The sequence below is a fragment of the Oncorhynchus gorbuscha genome, linkage group LG12, assembly GCF_021184085.1.
Source record: "Oncorhynchus gorbuscha isolate QuinsamMale2020 ecotype Even-year linkage group LG12, OgorEven_v1.0, whole genome shotgun sequence".
NCBI lineage: Eukaryota > Metazoa > Chordata > Actinopteri > Salmoniformes > Salmonidae > Oncorhynchus > Oncorhynchus gorbuscha.
Genome location: NC_060184.1, coordinates 76,914,064 through 76,935,875, shown reverse-complemented (window position 1 = coordinate 76,935,875; position 21,812 = coordinate 76,914,064). Strand labels below are relative to the sequence as shown.

The 21,812-nt window shown below is 41.0% G+C and overlaps 1 protein-coding gene across 3 annotated transcripts in view; it reads right to left on the bottom strand.

Moving 5' to 3' along the window:
* The window catches only part of LOC123991412 (collagen alpha-1(XVIII) chain-like), a 133,454-nt gene that overhangs the window by 28,015 nt on the left and 83,627 nt on the right, over nt 1-21,812 (bottom strand). For all 3 annotated transcript variants that reach the window (XR_006830792.1, XM_046292986.1, XM_046292987.1), the window contains exons 10-17: nt 20,330-20,392; nt 19,035-19,112; nt 18,850-18,906; nt 18,553-18,672; nt 15,146-15,199; nt 14,987-15,022; nt 14,511-14,636; nt 9,660-9,695 (exon numbers count right to left, since the gene is read on the bottom strand). Coding sequence is in view for 2 of the 3 variants with exons in the window: in XM_046292986.1 (XP_046148942.1) it covers nt 9,660-9,695; nt 14,511-14,636; nt 14,987-15,022; nt 15,146-15,199; nt 18,553-18,672; nt 18,850-18,906; nt 19,035-19,112; nt 20,330-20,392 (570 nt within the window). In the remaining variant the exon portion in view is untranslated. The remainder of the gene's footprint in view (nt 1-9,659; nt 9,696-14,510; nt 14,637-14,986; nt 15,023-15,145; nt 15,200-18,552; nt 18,673-18,849; nt 18,907-19,034; nt 19,113-20,329; nt 20,393-21,812) is intronic.

Genomic DNA, 21,812 nt, shown 5'->3' with positions numbered 1-21,812 from the left:
AGACTACTGTGTCTAGTATATACAGACTACTGTGTCTAGTATATACAGACTACTGTGTCTAGTATATACAGACTACTGTGTCTAGTATACAGATACTGTGTCTAGTATATACAGACTACTGTGTCTAGTATATACAGACTACTGTGTCTAGTATATACAGACTACTGTGTCTAGTATATACAGACTACTGTGTCTAGTATACTACAGACTACTGTGTCTAGTATATACAGACTACTGTGTCTAGTATATACAGACTACTGTGTCTAGTATACAGATACAGACTAGACTACTGTGTGTCTACTGTGTCTAGTATATACAGACTACTGTGTCTAGTATATACAGACTACTGTGTCTAGTATATACAGACTACTGTGTCTAGTATATACAGACTACTGTGTCTAGTATATACAGACTACTGTGTCTAGTATATACAGATACTGTGTCTAGTATATACAGACTACTGTGTCTAGTATATACAGACTACTGTGTCTAGTATATACAGACTACTGTGTCTAGTATATACAGACTACTGTGTCTAGTATATACAGACTACTGTGTCTAGTATATACAGACTACTGTGTCTAGTATATACAGACTACTGTGTCTAGTATATACAGACTACTGTGTCTAGTATATACAGACTACTGTGTCTAGTATATACAGACTACTGTGTCTAGTATATACAGACTACTGTGTCTAGTATATACAGACTACTGTGTCTAGTATACAGATACAGACTACTGTGTCTAGTATATACAGACTACTGTGTCTAGTATATACAGACTACTGTGTCTAGTATATACAGACTACTGTGTCTAGTATAAACTACTGTGTCTAGTATATACAGACTACTGTGTCTAGTATATACAGACTACTGTGTCTAGTATATACAGACTACTGTGTCTAGTATATACAGACTACTGTGTCTAGTATATACAGACTACTGTGTCTAGTATATACAGACTACTGTGTCTAGTATATACAGACTACTGTGTCTAGTATATACAGACTACTGTGTCTAGTATATACAGACTACTGTGTCTAGTATATACAGACTACTGTGTCTAGTATATACAGACTACTGTGTCTAGTATATACAGACTACTGTGTCTAGTATATACAGACTACTGTGTCTAGTATATACAGACTACTGTGTCTAGTATATACAGACTACTGTGTCTAGTATATACAGACTACTGTGTCTAGTATATACAGACTACTGTGTCTAGTATATACAGACTACTGTGTCTAGTATATACAGACTACTGTGTCTAGTATATACAGACTACTGTGTCTAGTATATACAGACTACTGTGTCTAGTATATACAGACTACTGTGTCTAGTATATACAGACTACTGTGTCTAGTATATACAGACTACTGTGTCTAGTATATACAGACTACTGTGTCTAGTATATACAGACTACTAGTGTCTGTGTCTAGTATATACAGACTACTGTGTCTTAGTATATACTGTGTCTAGTATATACAGACTACTGTGTCTAGTATATACAGACTACTGTGTCTAGTATATACAGACTACTGTGTCTAGTATATACAGACTACTGTGTCTAGTATATACAGACTACTGTGTCTAGTATATACAGACTACTGTGTCTAGTATATACAGACTACTGTGTCTAGTATATACAGACTACTGTGTCTAGTATATACAGACTACTGTGTCTCTAGTATATACAGACTACTGTGTCTAGTATATACAGACTACTGTGTCTAGTATATACAGACTACTGTGTCTAGTATATACAGACTACTGTGTCTAGTATATACAGACTACTGTGTCTAGTATATACAGACTACTGTGTCTAGTATATACAGACTACTGTGTCTAGTATATACAGACTACTGTGTCTAGTATATACAGACTACTGTGTCTAGTATATACAGACTACTGTGTCTAGTATATACAGACAGACTGTGTCTAGTATATACAGACTACTGTGTCTAGTATATACAGACTACTGTGTCTAGTATATACAGACTACTGTGTCTAGTATATACAGACTACTGTGTCTAGTATATACAGACTACTGTGTCTAGTATATACAGACTACTGTGTCTAGTATATACAGACTACTGTGTCTAGTATATACAGACTACTGTGTCTAGTATATACAGTGTCTAGTATATACAGACTACTGTGTCTAGTATATACAGACTACTGTGTCTAGTATATACAGACTACTGTGTCTAGTATATACAGACTACTGTGTCTAGTATATACAGACTACTGTGTCTAGTATATACAGACTGTACTGTGTCTAGTATATACAGACTACTGTGTCTAGTATATACAGACTACTGTGTCTAGTATATACAGACTACTGTGTCTAGTATATACAGACTACTGTGTCTAGTATATACAGACTACTGTGTCTAGTATATATACAGACTACTGTGTCTACAGACTACTGTGTCTAGTATATACAGACTACTGTGTCTAGTATATACAGACTACTGTGTCTAGTATATACAGACTACTGTGTCTAGTATATACAGACTACTGTGTCTAGTATATACAGACTACTGTGTCTAGTATATACAGACTACTGTCTGTATATCTACTGTGTATATACAGACTACTGTGTCTAGTATATACAGACTACTGTGTCTAGTATATACAGACTACTGTGTCTAGTATATACAGACTACTGTGTCTAGTATATACAGACTACTGTGTCTAGTATATACAGACTACTGTGTCTAGTATATACAGACTACTGTGTCTAGTATATACAGACTACTGTGTCTAGTATATACAGACTACTGTAGTCTAGTATATACAGACTACTGTGTCTAGTATATACAGACTACTGTGTCTAGTATATACAGACTACTGTGTCTAGTATATACAGACTACTGTGTCTAGTATATACAGACTACTGTGTCAGTATATACAGACTACTGTGTCTAGTATATACAGACTACTGTGTCTAGTATATACAGACTACTGTGTCTAGTATATACAGACTACTGTGTCTAGTATATACAGACTACTGTGTCTAGTATATACAGACTAGTATATACAGACTACTGTGTCTAGTATATACAGACTACTGTGTCTAGTATATACAGACTACTGTGTCTAGTATATACAGACTACTGTGTCTAGTATATACAGACTACTGTGTCTAGTATATACAGACTACTGTGTCTAGTATATACAGACTACTGTGTCTAGTATATACAGACTACTGTGTCTAGTATATACAGACTACTGTGTCTAGTATATACAGACTACTGTGTCTAGTATATACAGACTACTGTGTCTAGTATATACAGACTACTGTGTCTAGTATATACAGACTACTGTGTCTAGTATATACAGACTACTGTGTCTAGTATATACAGACTACTGTGTCTAGTATATACAGACTACTGTGTCTAGTATATACAGACTACTGTGTCTAGTATATACAGACTACTGTGTCTAGTATATACAGATACTGTGTCAGACAGACTACTGTGTCTAGTATATACAGACTACTGTGTCTAGTATATACAGACAGTCTGTGTCTAGTATATACAGACTACTGTGTCTAGTATACAGATACAGTATATACAGACTACTGTGTCTAGTATATACAGACTACTGTGTCTAGTATATACAGACTACTGTGTCTAGTATATACAGACTACTGTGTCTAGTATATACAGACTACTGTGTCTAGTATATACAGACTACTGTGTCTAGACTACTGTGTCTAGTATATACAGACTACTGTGTCTAGTATATACAGACTACTGTGTCTAGTATATACAGACTACTGTGTCTAGTATATACAGACTACTGTGTCTAGTATATACAGACTACTGTGTCTAGTATATACAGACGACTGTGTCTAGTATATACAGACTACTGTGTCTAGTATATACAGACTACTGTGTCTAGTATATACAGACTACTGTGTCTGTGTCTAGTATATACAGACTACTGTGTCTAGTATATACAGACTACTGTGTCTAGTATATACAGACTACTGTGTCTAGTATATACAGACTACTGTGTCTAGTATATACAGACTACTGTGTCTAGTATATACAGACTACTGTGTCTAGTATATACAGACTACTGTGTCTAGTATATACAGACTACTGTGTCTAGTATATACAGACTACTGTGTCTAGTATATACAGACTACTGTGTCTAGTATATACAGACTACTGTGTCTAGTATATACAGACTACTGTGTCTAGTATATACAGATACTGTGTCTAGACAGACTACTGTGTCTAGTATATACAGACTACTGTGTCTAGTATATACAGACTACTGTGTCTAGTATATACAGACTACTGTGTCTAGTATATACAGACTACTGTGTCTAGTATATACAGATACTGTGTCTAGACAGACTACTGTGTCTAGTATATACAGACTACTGTGTCTAGTATATACAGACTACTGTGTCTAGTATATACAGACTACTGTGTCTAGTATATACAGACTACTGTGTCTAGTATATACAGACTACTGTGTCTAGTATATACAGACTACTGTGTCTAGTATATACAGACTACTGTGTCAGACACTGTGTCTAGTATATACAGACTGTGTCTAGTATATACAGACTACTGTGTCTAGTATATACAGACTACTGTGTCTAGTATATACAGACTACTGTGTCTAGTATATACAGACTACTGTGTCTAGTATATACAGACTACTGTGTCTAGTATATACAGACTACTGTGTCTAGTATATACAGACTACTGTGTCTAGTATATACAGATACTGTGTCTAGTATATACAGACTACTGTGTCTATACAGACTACTGTGTCTAGTATATACAGACTACTGTGTCTAGTATATACAGACTACTGTGTCTAGTATATACAGACTACTGTGTCTAGTATATACAGACTACTGTGTCTAGTATATACAGACTACTGTGTCTAGTATATACAGACTACTGTGTCTAGTATATACAGACTACTGTGTCTAGTATATACAGACTACTGTGTCTAGTATATACAGACTACTGTGTCTAGTATATACAGACTACTGTGTCTAGTATATACAGACTACTGTGTCTAGTATATACAGACTACTGTGTCTAGTATATACAGACTACTGTGTCTAGTATATACAGACTACTGTGTCTAGTATATACAGACTACTGTGTCTAGTATATACAGACTACTGTGTCTAGTATATACAGACTACTGTGTCTAGTATATACAGACTACTGTGTCTAGTATATACAGACTACTGTGTCTAGTATATACAGACTACTGTGTCTAGTATATACAGACTACTGTGTCTAGTATATACTGTGTCTAGTATATACAGACTACTGTGTCTAGTATATAGTATATACAGAGACTGTGTCTAGTATATACAGACTACTGTGTCTAGTATATACAGACTACTGTGTCTAGTATATACAGACTACTGTGTCTAGTATATACAGACTACTGTGTCTAGTATATACAGACTACTGTGTCTAGTATATACAGACTACTGTGTCTAGTATATACAGACTACTGTGTCTAGTATATACAGACTACTGTGTCTAGTATATACAGACTACTGTGTCTAGTATATACAGACTACTGTGTCTAGTATATACAGACTACTGTGTCTAGTATATACAGACTACTGTGTCTAGTATATACAGACTACTGTGTCTAGTATATACAGACTACTGTGTCTAGTATACAGATACTGTGTCAGTATATACAGACTACTGTGTCTAGTATATACAGACTACTGTGTCTAGTATATACAGACTACTGTGTCTAGTATATACAGACTACTGTGTCTAGTATATACAGACTACTGTGTCTAGTATATACAGACTACTGTGTCTAGTATATACAGACTGTGTCTAGTATATACAGACGACTGTGTCTAGTATATACAGACTACTGTGTCTAGTATATACTGTGTCTAGTATATACAGACTACTGTGTCTAGTATATACAGACTACTGTGTCAGTATATACTGTGTCTAGTATATACAGACTACTGTGTCTAGTATATACAGACTACTGTGTCTAGTATATACAGACTACTGTGTCTAGTATATACAGACTACTGTGTCTAGTATATACAGACTACTGTGTCTAGTATATACAGACGACTGTGTCTAGTATATACAGACTAGTATATACTGTGTCTAGTATATACAGACTACTGTACAGACTAGTATATACAGACTACTGTGTCTAGTATATACAGACTACTGTGTCTAGTATATACAGACTGTGTCTAGTATATACAGACTACTGTGTCTAGTATATACAGACTACTGTGTCTAGTATATACAGACTACTGTGTCTAGTATATACAGACTACTGTGTCTAGTATATACAGACTACTGTGTCTAGTATATACAGATACAGACTACTGTGTCTAGTATATACAGACTACTGTGTCTAGTATATACAGACTACTGTGTCTAGTATATACAGACTACTGTGTCTAGTATATACAGACTACTGTGTCTAGTATATACAGACTACTGTGTCTAGTATATACAGACTACTGTGTCTAGTATATACAGACTACTGTGTCTAGTATATACAGACTACTGTGTCTAGTATATACAGACTACTGTGTCTGTATATACAGACTAGTATATACAGACTACTGTGTCTAGTATATACAGACTACTGTGTCTAGTATATACAGACTACTGTGTCTAGTATATACAGACTACTGTGTCTAGTATATACAGACTACTGTGTCTAGTATATACAGACTACTGTGTCTAGTATATACAGACTACTGTGTCTAGTATATACAGACTACTGTGTCTAGTATATACAGACTACTGTGTCTAGTATATACAGACTACTGTGTCTAGTATATACAGACGACTGTGTCTAGTATATACAGACTACTGTGTCTAGTATATACTGTGTCTAGTATATACAGACTACTGTGTCTAGTATATACAGACTACTGTGTCTAGTATATACAGACTACTGTGTCTAGTATATACAGACTACTGTGTCTAGTATATACAGACTACTGTGTCTAGTATATACAGACTACTGTGTCTAGTATATACAGACTACTGTGTCTAGTATATACAGACTACTGTGTCTAGTATATACAGACTACTGTGTCTAGTATATACAGACGACTGTGTCTAGTATATACAGTCTAGTATATACTGTGTCTAGTATATACAGACTACTGTGTCTAGTATATACAGACTACTGTGTCTAGTATATACAGATACTGTGTCAGACAGACTACTGTGTCTAGTATATACAGACTGTGTCTAGTATATACTGTGTCTAGTATATACAGACTACTGTGTCTAGTATATACAGACTACTGTGTCTAGTATATACAGACTACTGTGTCTAGTATATACAGTACTGTGTCTAGTATATACAGACTACTGTGTCTAGTATATACAGACTACTGTGTCTAGTATATACAGACTACTGTGTCTAGTATATACAGACTACTGTGTCTAGTATATACAGACGACTGTGTCTAGTATATACACTGTGTCTAGTATATACAGACTACTGTGTCTAGTATATACAGACTACTGTGTCTAGTATATACAGACTACTGTGTCTACAGTACTGTGTCTAGTATATACAGACTACTGTGTCTAGTATATACAGACTACTGTGTCTAGTATATACAGACTACTGTGTCTAGTATATACAGACTACTGTGTCTAGTATATACAGACTACTGTGTCTAGTATATACAGACTACTGTGTCTAGTATATACAGACTACTGTGTCTAGTATATACAGACTACTGTGTCTAGTATATACAGACTACTGTGTCTAGTATATACAGACTGTGTCTAGTATATACAGACTACTGTGTCTAGTATATACAGACTACTGTGTCTAGTATATACAGACTACTGTGTCTAGTATATACAGACTACTGTGTCTAGTATATACAGACTACTGTGTCTAGTATATACAGACTACTGTGTCTAGTATATACAGACTACTGTGTCTAGTATGTGTCTAGTATATACAGACTACTGTGTCTAGTATATACAGACGACTGTGTCTAGTATATACAGACTACTGTGTCTAGTATATACAGACTACTGTGTCTAGTATATACAGACTACTGTGTCTAGTATATATATGTCTAGTATATACAGACTACTGTGTCTAGTATATACAGACTACTGTGTCTAGTATATACAGACTACTGTGTCTAGTATATACAGACTACTGTGTCTAGTATATACAGACTACTGTGTCTAGTATATACAGACTACTGTGTCTAGTATATACAGACGACTGTGTCTAGTATATATCTAGTATATACAGACTACTGTGTCTAGTATATACAGACTACTGTGTCTAGTATATACAGACTACTGTGTCTAGTATATACAGACTACTGTGTCTAGTATATACAGACTACTGTGTCTAGTATATACAGACTACTGTGTCTAGTATATACAGACTACTGTGTCTAGTATATACAGACTACTGTGTCTAGTATATACAGACTACTGTGTCTGTATATACAGACTACTGTGTCTAGTATATACAGACTACTGTGTCTAGTATATACAGACAGACTGTGTCTAGTATATACAGACTACTGTGTCTAGTATATACAGACTACTGTGTCTAGTATATACAGACTACTGTGTCTAGTATATACAGACTACTGTGTCTAGTATAGTATATACAGACTACTGTGTCTAGTATATACAGACGACTGTGTCTAGTATATACAGACTACTGTGTCTAGTATATAGTATATACAGACTACTGTGTCTAGTATATACAGACTACTGTGTCTAGTATATACAGACTACTGTGTCTAGTATATACAGACTACTGTGTCTAGTATATACAGACGACTGTGTCTAGTATATACAGACTGTGTCTAGTATATACAGACTACTGTGTCTAGTATATACAGACTACTGTGTCTAGTATATACAGACTACTGTGTCTAGTATATACAGACTACTGTACTAGTATGACTGTGTCTAGTATATACAGACGACTGTGTCTAGTATATACAGACGACTGTGTCTAGTATATACAGACTACTGTGTCTAGTATATACAGACTACTGTGTCTAGTATATACAGACTACTGTGTCTAGTATATACAGACTACTGTGTCTGTCTAGTATATACAGACTACTGTGTCTAGTATATACTGTGTCTAGTATATACAGACTACTGTGTCTAGTATATACAGACTACTGTGTCTAGTATATACAGACTACTGTGTCTAGTATATACAGACTACTGTGTCTAGTATATACAGACTACTGTGTCTAGTATATACAGACTACTGTGTGTCTACAGAGTATATACAGACGACTGTGTCTAGTATATACAGACTACTGTGTCTAGTATATACAGACGACTGTGTCTAGTATATACAGACTACTGTGTCTAGTATATACAGACTACTGTGTCTAGTATATACAGACTACTGTGTCTAGTATACATGAGAACATCCAAGAGTCACGAAAATACTGCCGATGGCAAGTACACGTTGACTTTGATGTCAGGTTGAAGTGTGTTTTTCGAGAGTAGCTCCCTTCCATAGATGGCTATTACCACAGTCGATGGATATCAATGGTACAGGATATTGTATTGAAACATGCCTGATAGGTACATTGAGTAAAGCCAGTATGTCAGTGATAGAAGACACGAGGGACTACCTTAGGTCCTGGACGGCCAGGTTTGTCAATAGGTCCCTGTGGAAAGCACCAGAAAAAAAATGATTGTCAGTATTAATCATACTTATTTCATATTAATATCAGACTTATGAGCGAAAGGGTTGAAGTCCCCAGCAGCGGCATAAGAAACCACTCTTTGTGTTCGAACCTGAATACTTCTGGCCATCACTGCCCCAAAGACACCCAGTTCCCTAGAACCCTTCATGTCCTGCAAACAACATACAGTCAATGACAACTTATGTGTGCTAATGAAACATCTGGCACAAAATGGCTGCCGGGCATCACTAAGGTGGGTGGCTACACATTGGCAGAGAAGTAGAGGCGAAACGAGATGATTTACTACGCCCCAAAATCTATCCTCGTGAGATAAGAATGCAACATACGTCAACTCAAATGAGATGTTATTAGTCACATGCACCGAATACACTAAATCGCTTACTTACAAATCGCCTAACAAACAATGCAATTAAAAAAAAATAAGGATAAGAATAAGAAATAAAAGTAACAAGTAATTAAAGAGCAGCAGTAAAATAACAATAGCAAGACTATATACAGAGGGGTGCCGGTACAGAGTCAATGTCCGGGGGCACCGGTTAGTTGAGGTAGTATGTACATGTAGGTAGAGTTATTAAAGTGACTATGCATAGATGGTAACAGAGAGTAGCAGCGGTGTAAGAGGGGGGGCAATGCAAATAGTCTGGGTAGTCATTTGATTAGATGTTCAGGAGTCTTATGGCTTGGAGGTAGAAGCTGATTAGAAAGCTTCTTGGACCTAGACTTGGCGCTCCAGTGCCACTTGCAATGCCGTAGCAGAGACAACATTCTATGACTAGAGTGGCTGGAGTCTGACAATTTTTAGGGCCTTCCTCTGACACCACCTGGTATAGAGGTCCTGGATAGCAGGAAGCTTGTCCCCAGTGATGTACTGGGCTGCCTTGCGGTCGAAGGCCGAGCAGTTGCCATACCTGCAGTGATGCAACCAGTCAAGATGCTCTTGATGTGGCAGCTGTATAACCTTTTGAGGATCTGAAGAGCCGTACCAAATCTTTTCAGTCTCCTGAGGGGGAATAGGTTTTGTCGTGCCCTCTTCACGACTGTCTTAGTGTGCTTGTACCTTGTTCGTTTGTTGGTGATGAGGGCACCAAGGAACTTGAAGCTGTCAACCTGCTCCACTGCAGCCTCGTTGATGAGAATGGGGGCATGCTTAGTCCTCTTTTTCTGTAGTCCATGATCATCTCCTTTGTCTTGATCAAGTTGAAGGAGAGCTCTCTGACCTCCTCCCTATAGGCTGTCTCGTTGTTGTCGGTGATCAGACCTACCACTGTTGCGTCATCAGCAAATTTAATAAATCGTGCCTGGCCGTGCAGTCATGAGTAAACAGGGATTACAGGAGGGGACTAGGCACGCACCCATCATGAGGGGCCCCTGTGTTGAGGATCAGCGTGGCGGATGTGTTGTTACCTACCCTTACCACCTGGTGGCAGCCCATCAGGAAGTCCAGGATCCAGTTGCAGAGGGAGGTGTTTAGTCCCAGGGTCCTTAGTTTAGTGATGAGATTTGAGGGCACTATGGTGTTGTACGCTGAGCTGTAGTCAATGAACAGCATTCTCACATAGGTGTTTATTTTGTCCAGGTGGGAAAGGGCAGTGTGGAGTGCAATAGAGATTGCATCATCTGTGGATCTGTTGGGGCGATATGCAAATTTGGAGTGGGTCTAGAGTTTCTGGGATAATGGTGTTGATGTGAGCCATGACCAGCCTTGCAAAGCACTTCATGGCTACAGATGTGAGTGCTACAGGTTGGTCGTCATTTAGGCAGGTTACCTTAGTGTTCTTGGGCACAGGGACTATGGTGGTCTGCTTGAAACATGTTGGTATTACAGACTCAGACAAGGAGAGGTTGAAAATGTCAGTGGAGACACTTGCCAGTTGGTCAGCGCATGCTCGCAGTATATGTTCTGGTAATCCATCTGGCCCCGCGGCCTTGTGAATGTTGACCTGTTTAAAGGTTTAACTCACATTGGCTGAGGAGAGCTTAATCACACAGTCTTCCGGGACAGCTGGTGCTCTCATGCATGTTTTAGTGTTATTTGCATCATCGATGCACTTATTGATGAAGCCAAAGACTGATGTGGTGTACTCCTCAATGCCATCGGAGGAATCCCGGAACATATTCCAGTCTGTGATAGCAAAACAGTCCTGTAGCTTAGCATCTGCTTCATCTGACCACTTTTTTTAATCTATTCACTAGTGCTTCCTGCTTTAATTTTTGCTTGTAAGCAGGAATCAGGAGGATATAATTATGGTCAGATTTGCCAAATGGAGGGCGAGGGAAAGCTTTGTATGCGTCTCTGCGTGTGGAGTATAGGTGTGGTTCAGAGTTCTTTTCCCTCTGGTTGCACATTTAACATGCTGATAGAAATTTGGTAAAACAGATGTAAGTTTCACTGCATTAAAGTCCCAGGTCACTAGGAGCGCCACCTCTGGAGGGGCATTTTCTTGTTTGCTTATGGTGGAATACAGCTCATTCAATGCTGTCTTAGTTCCAGCCTCAGTCTGTGGTGGTATGTAAAACAGCCATGAAAAATACAGATGAAAACTCTCTAGGTAGATAGTGGGGTCTACAGCTTATCATGAGATACTCTACCTCAAGCGAGCAATAGCTCGAGACTTGCTTAGATATCGTGCACCAGCTGTTATTTACAGAAATACATAGTCTGCCGCCCTTTGTCATACCAGACGCAGGTGGAGCGTATAACCAGCCAGCTGTATGTTGATAGTGTCGTTGTTAAGCCATGACTCTGTGAAACATAAGATATTACAGTTTTGAATGTCCTGTTGGTAGTTTAATCTTCCGTGTAGATCATCGATTTTATTCTCCAAAGATTGCACGTTTGCTAGCAGAATGAAAGGAAGTGGAGTTTTATTTGATCGCTACGAATTCTCAGAAGGCAGCCCGCCCTCCGGCCCCATTTTCACTGCCTCCTCTTCATGCAAATCACAGAGATCGGGGCCTGTTCCCGAGAAAGCAGTATATCATTTGCGTCGGGCACATCACACTCGTTAATTGAAAAAAAGATTCTGCCAGTCCGTGGTAAGTAATCGTAGTCCAGTTCGTGGTGAGTAATCGTAGTCCAGTCCGTGGTGAGTAATCGTAGTCCAGTTCGTGGTGAGTAATCGTAGTCCAGTCCGTGGTGAGTAATCGTAGTCCAGTTCGTGGTGAGTAATCACAGTCCAGTCCGTGGTAAGTAATCGTAGTCCAGTCCGTGGTGAGTAATCGTAGTCCAGTCCGTGGTGAGTAATCGTAGTCCAGTTCGTGGTGAGTAATCACAGTCCAGTCCGTGGTGAGTAATCGTAGTCCAGTTCGTGGTGAGTAATCACAGTCCAGTTCGTGGTGAGTAATCACAGTCCAGTTCGTGGTGAGTAATCACAGTCCAGTTCGTGGTGAGTAATCACAGTCCAGTTCGTGGTGAGTAATCACAGTCCAGTTCGTGGTAAGTAATCACAGTCCAGTCCGTGGTAAGTAATCACAGTCCAGTCCGTGGTGAGTAATCACAGTCCAGTTCGTGGTGAGTAATCACAGTCCAGTCCGTGGTGAGTAATCACAGTCCAGTCCGTGGTGAGTAATCACAGTCCAGTCCGTGGTGAGTAATCACAGTCCAGTCCGTGGTGAGTAATCACAGTCCAGTCCGTGGTGAGTAATCACAGTCCAGTCCGTGGTGAGTAATCACAGTCCAGTCCGTGGTGAGTAATCACAGTCCAGTCTGTGGTGAGTAATCACAGTCCAGTCCGTGGTGAGTAATCACAGTCCAGTCCGTGTTGAGTAATCACAGTCCAGTCCGTGGTGAGTAATCACAGTCCAGTCCGTGGTGAGTAATCACAGTCCAGTCCGTGGTGAGTAATCACAGTCCAGTCCGTGGTGAGTAATCACAGTCCAGTCCGTGGTGAGTAATCACAGTCCAGTCCGTGGTGAGTAATCACAGTCCAGTCCGTGGTGAGTAATCACAGTCCAGTCCGTGGTGAGTAATCACAGTCCAGTCCGTGGTGAGTAATCACAGTCCAGTCCGTGGTGAGTAATCACAGTCCAGTCCGTGGTGAGTAATCACAGTCCAGTCCGTGGTGAGTAATCACAGTCCAGTCCGTGGTGAGTAATCACAGTCCAGTCCGTGGTGAGTAATCACAGTCCAGTCCGTGGTGAGTAATCACAGTCCAGTCCGTGGTGAGTAATCACAGTCCAGTCCGTGGTGAGTAATCACAGTCCAGTCCGTGGTGAGTAATCACAGTCCAGTCCGTGGTGAGTAATCACAGTCCAGTCCGTGGTGAGTAATCACAGTCCAGTCCGTGGTGAGTAATCACAGTCCAGTCCGTGGTGAGTAATCACAGTCCAGTCCGTGGTGAGTAATCACAGTCCAGTCCGTGGTGAGTAATCACAGTCCAGTCCGTGGTGAGTAATCACAGTCCAGTCCGTGGTGAGTAATCACAGTCCAGTCCGTGGTGAGTAATCACAGTCCAGTCCGTGGTGAGTAATCACAGTCCAGTCCGTGGTGAGTAATCACAGTCCAGTCCGTGGTGAGTAATCACAGTCCTGATGTCCAGAAGTTATTTTTGGTCATAAGAGACGGTAGTGGCATTATTATGTAATATTATTAATAATATTATATTATATAATATATTATATATTATATATATTATATTATATTACAAAATAATATGTCACAATGCAATATAAACAGACAAAAAACATCAGCCTTCTTCTCTGGTGCCATTGTTACATCATGTACCGTATGTTTTTGACCCTCTGACAAACAGGAGAGCTGAGTGAGTGAAATCATACCTCCAGGTCCAGGCTGAAGCCCCGTCCTGGAGGTCCCGGTAGCCCAGGGGGCCCCCTCAGACCTGGCTTCCCCTCTGGTCCCTCTGAGCCGGGCAGACCTGGGAACCCTGCAGCACCTGGCTCCCCCTAAAAGAGAAACACAATGGTTCAGTCCAATAACCTCCTCAAGCAACATTTTTTGCATATGTGAAGGAACTGGATGGGTCTAAGTATTATGATGCCCATTGGAAGGCATCACAGTAGCTTAGACCAATCGTTTCCTTCAGATCTGCATCCACTGATTGAGATGGGGCTAGATGTTGATTTTGGAGCATACAGTCTTCTATTTATTTGGTTCTGGTTATTAGCAGTAATTATCCCTAGCTTCATATGTAGAGACCAGCTGTGTTTGGGTTGATTAGTGGTTAAAAGCAGTTGTGGTTTTTAGGGTCACTTCTAGGTTGGGGAGTAATGGATTAGCATGTCTCAAACTGTACCTTTGGTCCACGTGTTCCGCTCAGACCCGGCTCTCCCTGTCAAAGAAAATGTTTCAATCAAATGAAATCCAATGTTCTTCAAGAAGCCCTTTTTTATTATTATTTTTTTTTTTACAATCACTACACAGGATATCAGAGGTCTACATCCATTAGTCGTACCTTCTCTCCTCTCTCGCCAGCTGGACCAGGGAACCCATCATTCCCATCAACGCCCTGGGAAATAGATTAGATGTGTTTCGGCGTAATGTATTTCTGTCTAGTACGGGATCTCTCCTATCGTCAGATTCTATTTGGCTAAGAAGTGTCTGAGCTGACAGCGCAGCAAGACTGTAGATTTATTTCTACCTTTCTAATTTAGAAATAATTTTCTATTCAGAAGAGCCAGAACTCAATTCATAGTTTCAACGATGACAACTAAGATGAGATCAATGTCCTGTGTGTAATCCTTTCACACAGTTAGTAAAAGTCTCATGCATTCCCATGTCAAAAGGCCATGGGGCTTCCATGAGGCTTTTGTCCAGCTGCAGTCAGAAAGCCATTAGCTCACCGAGTGAAGATTACATTGCTGCTTCATGGCTTCTTAGCCTTTTCATATGAGACTCTTTTAAGATTTTTAACTCCATTGGTCCATTGTTAATGGTCTTATTGTACTTTGTGAATCGTATCGTGAAACAAACTTAAAATGGTTTCTCTACAGATTAGGCGAGAGTTCATTGACCTCAGCAATAACATTATGTAATCTGTCATTCAGGCTGTTAAGCAATACCTGTTACGATCAACTAGGAGTGGTGGGTGGAATCAGGCGCAGAGAGCAGGGTTCAGGCTTTCTTTCAAATGTATTCCCCAGCGCAACAAAACAGTCACGCCAACACACAGGGCGTATATAAGTTGTCAGTCCAAACAACAGGACAAAATAGTCCGGAGAATAAATACACAAATAACTCACACCATCAAACAAGCCCGCACAAATACCCAGTGGGCCTAGTGCCCTTAAATACCCTACAAACAAACCCTAATACAAAACAGGTGTACCCAATTACCCAATAACCCAAAACAAACAGAAAGGGAATCGATGGCAGCTAATAGGCCGGCGACGACGACCGCCGAGCACCGCCGGAACAGGAAGAGGCACCATCTTCGGCAAGTTTCGTGACAATACCTCACCACTAGGAAAGTAAATCACTTTTGACCACAGATCTAGGATCAGACTAACCAACCAGCTACCTCCGATCCAGGGCTGAAAAAAAAGACCTAACTGTATCATTGGATAACACCGACTTTGCCCTGGTCTGTCAAACACGGAGGGTTGGAATTCCCATAGTGCTCTGTGATCAAGGTCCCTGGCTTTGAGCAGGGAGACGTCAGAGCTGTAAACATGTTCTAAGGAGGGAAGGCTAGGCAGCTTCTATTGTGTGGTGCAGGCTAGACCACAGAGAGAGATAGAGGGACGCTGGCTGGGATTGTGGTTACCGTTGCAAATGGGAGCAGACTTGCTTATAAACACAGAGCTCCTTTTACAGCTTGGCTAAATGACTGGGTGACACACAGTGTTCCAAAAGAGAACTTCAAAGAGCTGGTATCTAAGTGATGTCACTACTGTGCTCCTTCTAGATTGAGTAACAGATATGCAACACTAATAAAATGTCCCTTCTTTTTCACATTTACAAACGTGCTTAAGACAGGGTTTTAAACTTCAGTATAAGGGTTATCTAACCATTATATAACCACATCGGTTCGTTAACAAACTTAACTGTTTGTGATTAAAAGTGAAATTCCAATGCACTTTTTGAAATCGTTAAAAATAAAGCTGTAATATATAAGAACACGTCATGGCCTCCATGGCTCTGTCTACAGGCCTCCTCCCCTAAATCAACACAGGGCATCATCAAACTGTCATGTTTTGTCATTAATTATCATGTCTTGTCCCTGTGCTTCCCATTCTATTAGTTTCCCTCTGCTGGTCTTATTAGGTTCTTTCCCTCTTTCTATCCCTCTCTCTCCCCCTCCCTCTCTCACTTTCTCGCTCTCTCTTCTCTCATCGTTCCGTTCCTGCTCCCAGCTGTTCCTATTCCCCTAAATCATTTACACACCTGTTCCCGATCCTTTTCCCTGATTAGAGTCCCTATTTCTCTCCTTGTTTCACCTGCCCTGTCGGATCCTCATCTATAATTCACCGTGCTGTGTCTATGTTTTGCCCTGCCTCCCCAGATGCTGCGTGGTGAGCAGGTGTCTGAGTCTGCTAGGTTCAAGTGCCTTCCCGAGGCAAGTTCTCGATCAAGTCTCCAGTCTGTTCCGTCCGTGTAGTATTATGCTTTTTGTTTTGTAAAGTTTATTCTGGATTAAATACTCTGTTTTCGTGAAGTCGCTTTTGGGTCCTCATTCACCTGCATGACACAAACACACTACAACGTCATGGCCTCCATGCCTCTGTCTACAGCCCTCCTCCCCTAAATCAACACAGGGCATCATCAAACACACTACAACGCCATGGCCTCCATGCCTCTGTCTACAGGCCTCCTCCCCCAAATCAACACAGGGCATCATCAAACACACTACAACGTCATGGCCTCCATGCCTCTGTCTACAGCCCTCCTCCCCTAAATCAACACAGGGCATCATCAAACACACTACAACGTCATGGCCTCCATGCCTCTGTCTACAGCCCTGTTGTATTCAGCATTTCACTGTAACATCTACACCTGTTGTATTCAGCATTTCACTGTAACATCTACACCTGTTGTATTCAGCATTTCACTGTAACATCTACACCTGTTGTATTCAGCATTTCACTGTAACATCTACACCTGTTGTATTCAGCATTTCACTGTAACATCTACACCTGTTGTATTCAGCATTTCACTGTAACATCTACACCTGTTGTATTCAGCATTTCACTGTAACATCTACACCTGTTGTATTCAGCATTTCACTGTAACATCTACACCTGTTGTATTCAGCATTTCACTGTAACATCTACACCTGTTGTATTCAGCATTTCACTGTAACATCTACACCTGTTGTATTCAACATTTCACTGTAAGGTCTACTACACCTGTTGTATTCAGCATTTCACTGTAACATCTACACCTGTTGTATTCAGCATTTCACTGTGAGGTCTACTACACCTGTTGTATTCAGCATTTCACTGTGAGGTCTACTACACCTGTTGTATTCAGCATTTCACTGTGAGGTCTACTACACCTGTTGTATTCAGCATTTCACTGTGAGGTCTACTACACCTGTTGTATTCAGCATTTCACTGTGAGGTCTACTACACCTGTTGTATTCAGCATTTCACTGTGAGGTCTACTACACCTGTTATATTCAGCATTTCACTGTGAGGTCTACTACACCTGTTATATTCAGCATTTCACTGTGAGGTCTACTACACCTGTTATATTCAGCATTTCACTGTGAGGTCTACTACACCTGTTATATTCAGCATTTCACTGTGAGGTCTACTACACCTGTTGTATTCAACATTTAACTGTAAGCTGTTGATTTCAGCGCATTTGACGAATAAAATTGGATTGGATTTGATGGAGTTTCAGTGTTTGGTGACTCACAGGCAGTCCAGGTTTACCCATCTCTCCATCCTTCCCGTTTTCCCCGGGAGCCCCAGGGGACGCAGAGAGGCCCTCAGATGAACCTGGGGGCCCAGGAAGCCCTGGAGGACCAGGTGGACCCTGGATGAAGAAAATAAATCAATAACATTAACGCTAACAAAATAACACGATACATCTGTCATAACGCATAAATGTATATGCTAATTTATGTGTGCCCAAATGGTGTTTGTGGCTATTAGTCAGAGAGCAGAACAGCAGCAGGTGGATTCTAGAGATTTGAAAAGGATGACCACTCACTGTCATAATCTCTGTGTCTCCTTCAAAGTACTCTAAGCCTGAGCCGTCCACACCATCCTGCAAAACCACATACGCTTACAATGAATGAATGAACTGATGACTCAACGAAAACAACCAAATCAATCTTCCAAATAATTCCTCCATCCATCTATTCACAACGGTGTGGTTCATTCCACACTACATACCGGGGATCTGGAGGAGTTGGGTCGACCCGGTGGTCCAGGAGGTCCGGGGGGACCAGGTTTGCCCACTCCAGAGTCACCCTTCAGGTGTCAACAAACAAACACAATCCAGGGTTAAAACACAACAACCAAGTACAACAGTGTTTTTTAATCCAATCCTGGGAGACCCTTGTTGGATAATGCAGATTTTAGTTCTGGACCAGCACTAACACACCGGATGGACCAGCACTAACACACCGGATGGACCAGCACTAACACACCGGATGGACCAGCACTAACACACCGGATGGACCAGCACTAACACACCGGATGGACCAGCACTAACACACCGGATGGACCAGCACTAACACACCGGATGGACCAGCACTAACACACCGGATGGACCAGCACTAACACACCGGATGGACCAGCACTAACACACCGGATGGACCAGCACTAACACACCGGATGGACCAGCACTGACACACCGGATGGACCAGCACTGACACACCGGATGGACCAGCACTGACACACCGGATGGACCAGCACTGACACACCGGATGGACCAGCACTGACACACCGGATGGACCAGCACTAACACACCGGATGGACCAGCACTAACACACCGGATGTAATGAATCGCCAGCCCTTGATGTAATGAATCGCCAGCCCTTGATGTAATGAATCGCCAGCCCTTGATGTAATGAATCACCAGCCCTTGATGTAATGAATCACCAGCCCTTGATGTAATGAATCGCCAGCCCTTGATGTAACCAGCCCTTGATGTAATGAATAGCCAGCCCTTGATGTAACCAGCCCTTGATGTAACCAGTCCTTGATGTAACCAGCCCTTGATGTAACCAGCCCTTGATGTAATGAATAGCCAGCCCTTGATGTAACCAGCCCTTGATGTAACCAGCCCTTGATGTAACCAGTCCTTGATGTAACCAGCCCTTGATGTAATGAATAGCCAGCCCTTGATGTAACCAGCCCTTGATGTAACCAGCCCTTGATGTAACCAGCCCTTGATGTAATGAATCGCCAGCCCTTGATGTAATGAATCAGCCCTTGATGTAATGAAGCCCTTGATGTAATGAATCGCCAGCCCTTGATGTAACCAGCCCTTGATGTAACCAGCCCTTGATGTAATCGCCAGCCCTTGATGTAACCAGCCCTTGATGTAACCAGCCCTTGATGTAATGAATCACCAGCCCTTGATGTAATGAATCGCCAGCCCTTGATGTAATGAATCGCCAGCCCTTGATGTAACCAGCCCTTGATGTAACCAGCCCTCGGTTAGACAGTATGTGATGTTGCACCTTGTCTCCTTTGGGACCAGGATCTCCTGCCAAGCCTGGGAATCCCTGAACTCCAGTTTCTCCCTGTGTTAGGAAACACAACAAGTGAGGATTATCAACATGAGAAATGGCTGATGGGTTAAAACATATGAAGATATCCACATGGGTTGAGTACAGTTACAATAGGCTTTCTAACAATGATTGGTGGACTGACAGGAGTTGACGATTGGATGGATGTGTAGCCCTTCCTTCCAGAGTTATATCACTCCAGACAGTTTTCACTATAACAGTTATCTAATCCCTCTCTGAGGTACCTTTATGAGTCTCAGACAGACAGACAGACAGACAGACAGACAGACAGACAGACAGACAGACAGACAGACAGACAGACAGACAGACAGACAGACAGACAGACAGACAGACAGACAGACAGACAGACAGACAGACAGACAGACAGACAGACAGACAGACAGACAGACAGACAGACAGACAGACAGACAGACAGACAGACAGACAGACAGACAGACAGACAGACAGACAGACAGACAGACAGACAGACAGAGACAGACAACCCCATACAGATGTACCCCACATGTGTGAGCAGCACCCCATATCTCTTCACACAGAGGTCAGGGGACCTGGGCTTCAGAGTTGATCAAACCCACACTAGATCGAAACGCACGGGAGCAGATCAAAGACCCCCTAGAGGGACCACCGTAGAAGATCCCCTCTCCATCGCTCATCTCTGAAGTCCAGGGACGTGAGTTGTAAATAAACACAGACTCAACTTTCCTCATTTTTGTAAAACATTTCCAAATGACTGCCTCCCCCTTTCCTCCGAAGTTGGCTTAGGGACTGGGTCTGGTGTACACATGTGAGGTATCGTCTGCGTGCGCCTCAGAAGCCGTGGAGTGTATAGAGTGGAATGAGAATATTTGTGTTCTTGAGATAGAGAGTGTGGGAATTATTGTATACAGCAGAACAACAGAGTCAAGTCTCTGTTATGTAGTGTGTACTGTAGGGCCTTATTGGGTGGAGATTCAGAATAAAACACAATACTGGAACTACTCTGTACACTATTTTAAAAGAAAAATAGTTCATGTTTTTTTTTGCTAACATGCATTGGTCAAAACTGAAGTCACACTGTCAAAATTCTTCACACAGTCAGAGAAACAGAAGTGTATGGGTACCAAACTCCTCTTTTCTCATTCATTCTCCACCACCTGCTAAACTATATATTTGCAGCACATGTTTTCAAATGCTGACACACTGTTTTCAAAAAGGTTAAAAACACATTCAAAACAGAATGATGGCAAATGTCGTGCATTTCTGCAGTAACTAGACTGAAACATATCGAAAATCTCAGCAGAATATTTAATCATTCCAAACACAGTTGATTGCAGTCTCAGCTGAACGCCGACGCAAGTGTCCTCTTTTAGTCTCGTTACCAAACAAACAAAAGAGGACGACTTCAGAATGATTTAGTTTGGAGACATGGATCAAG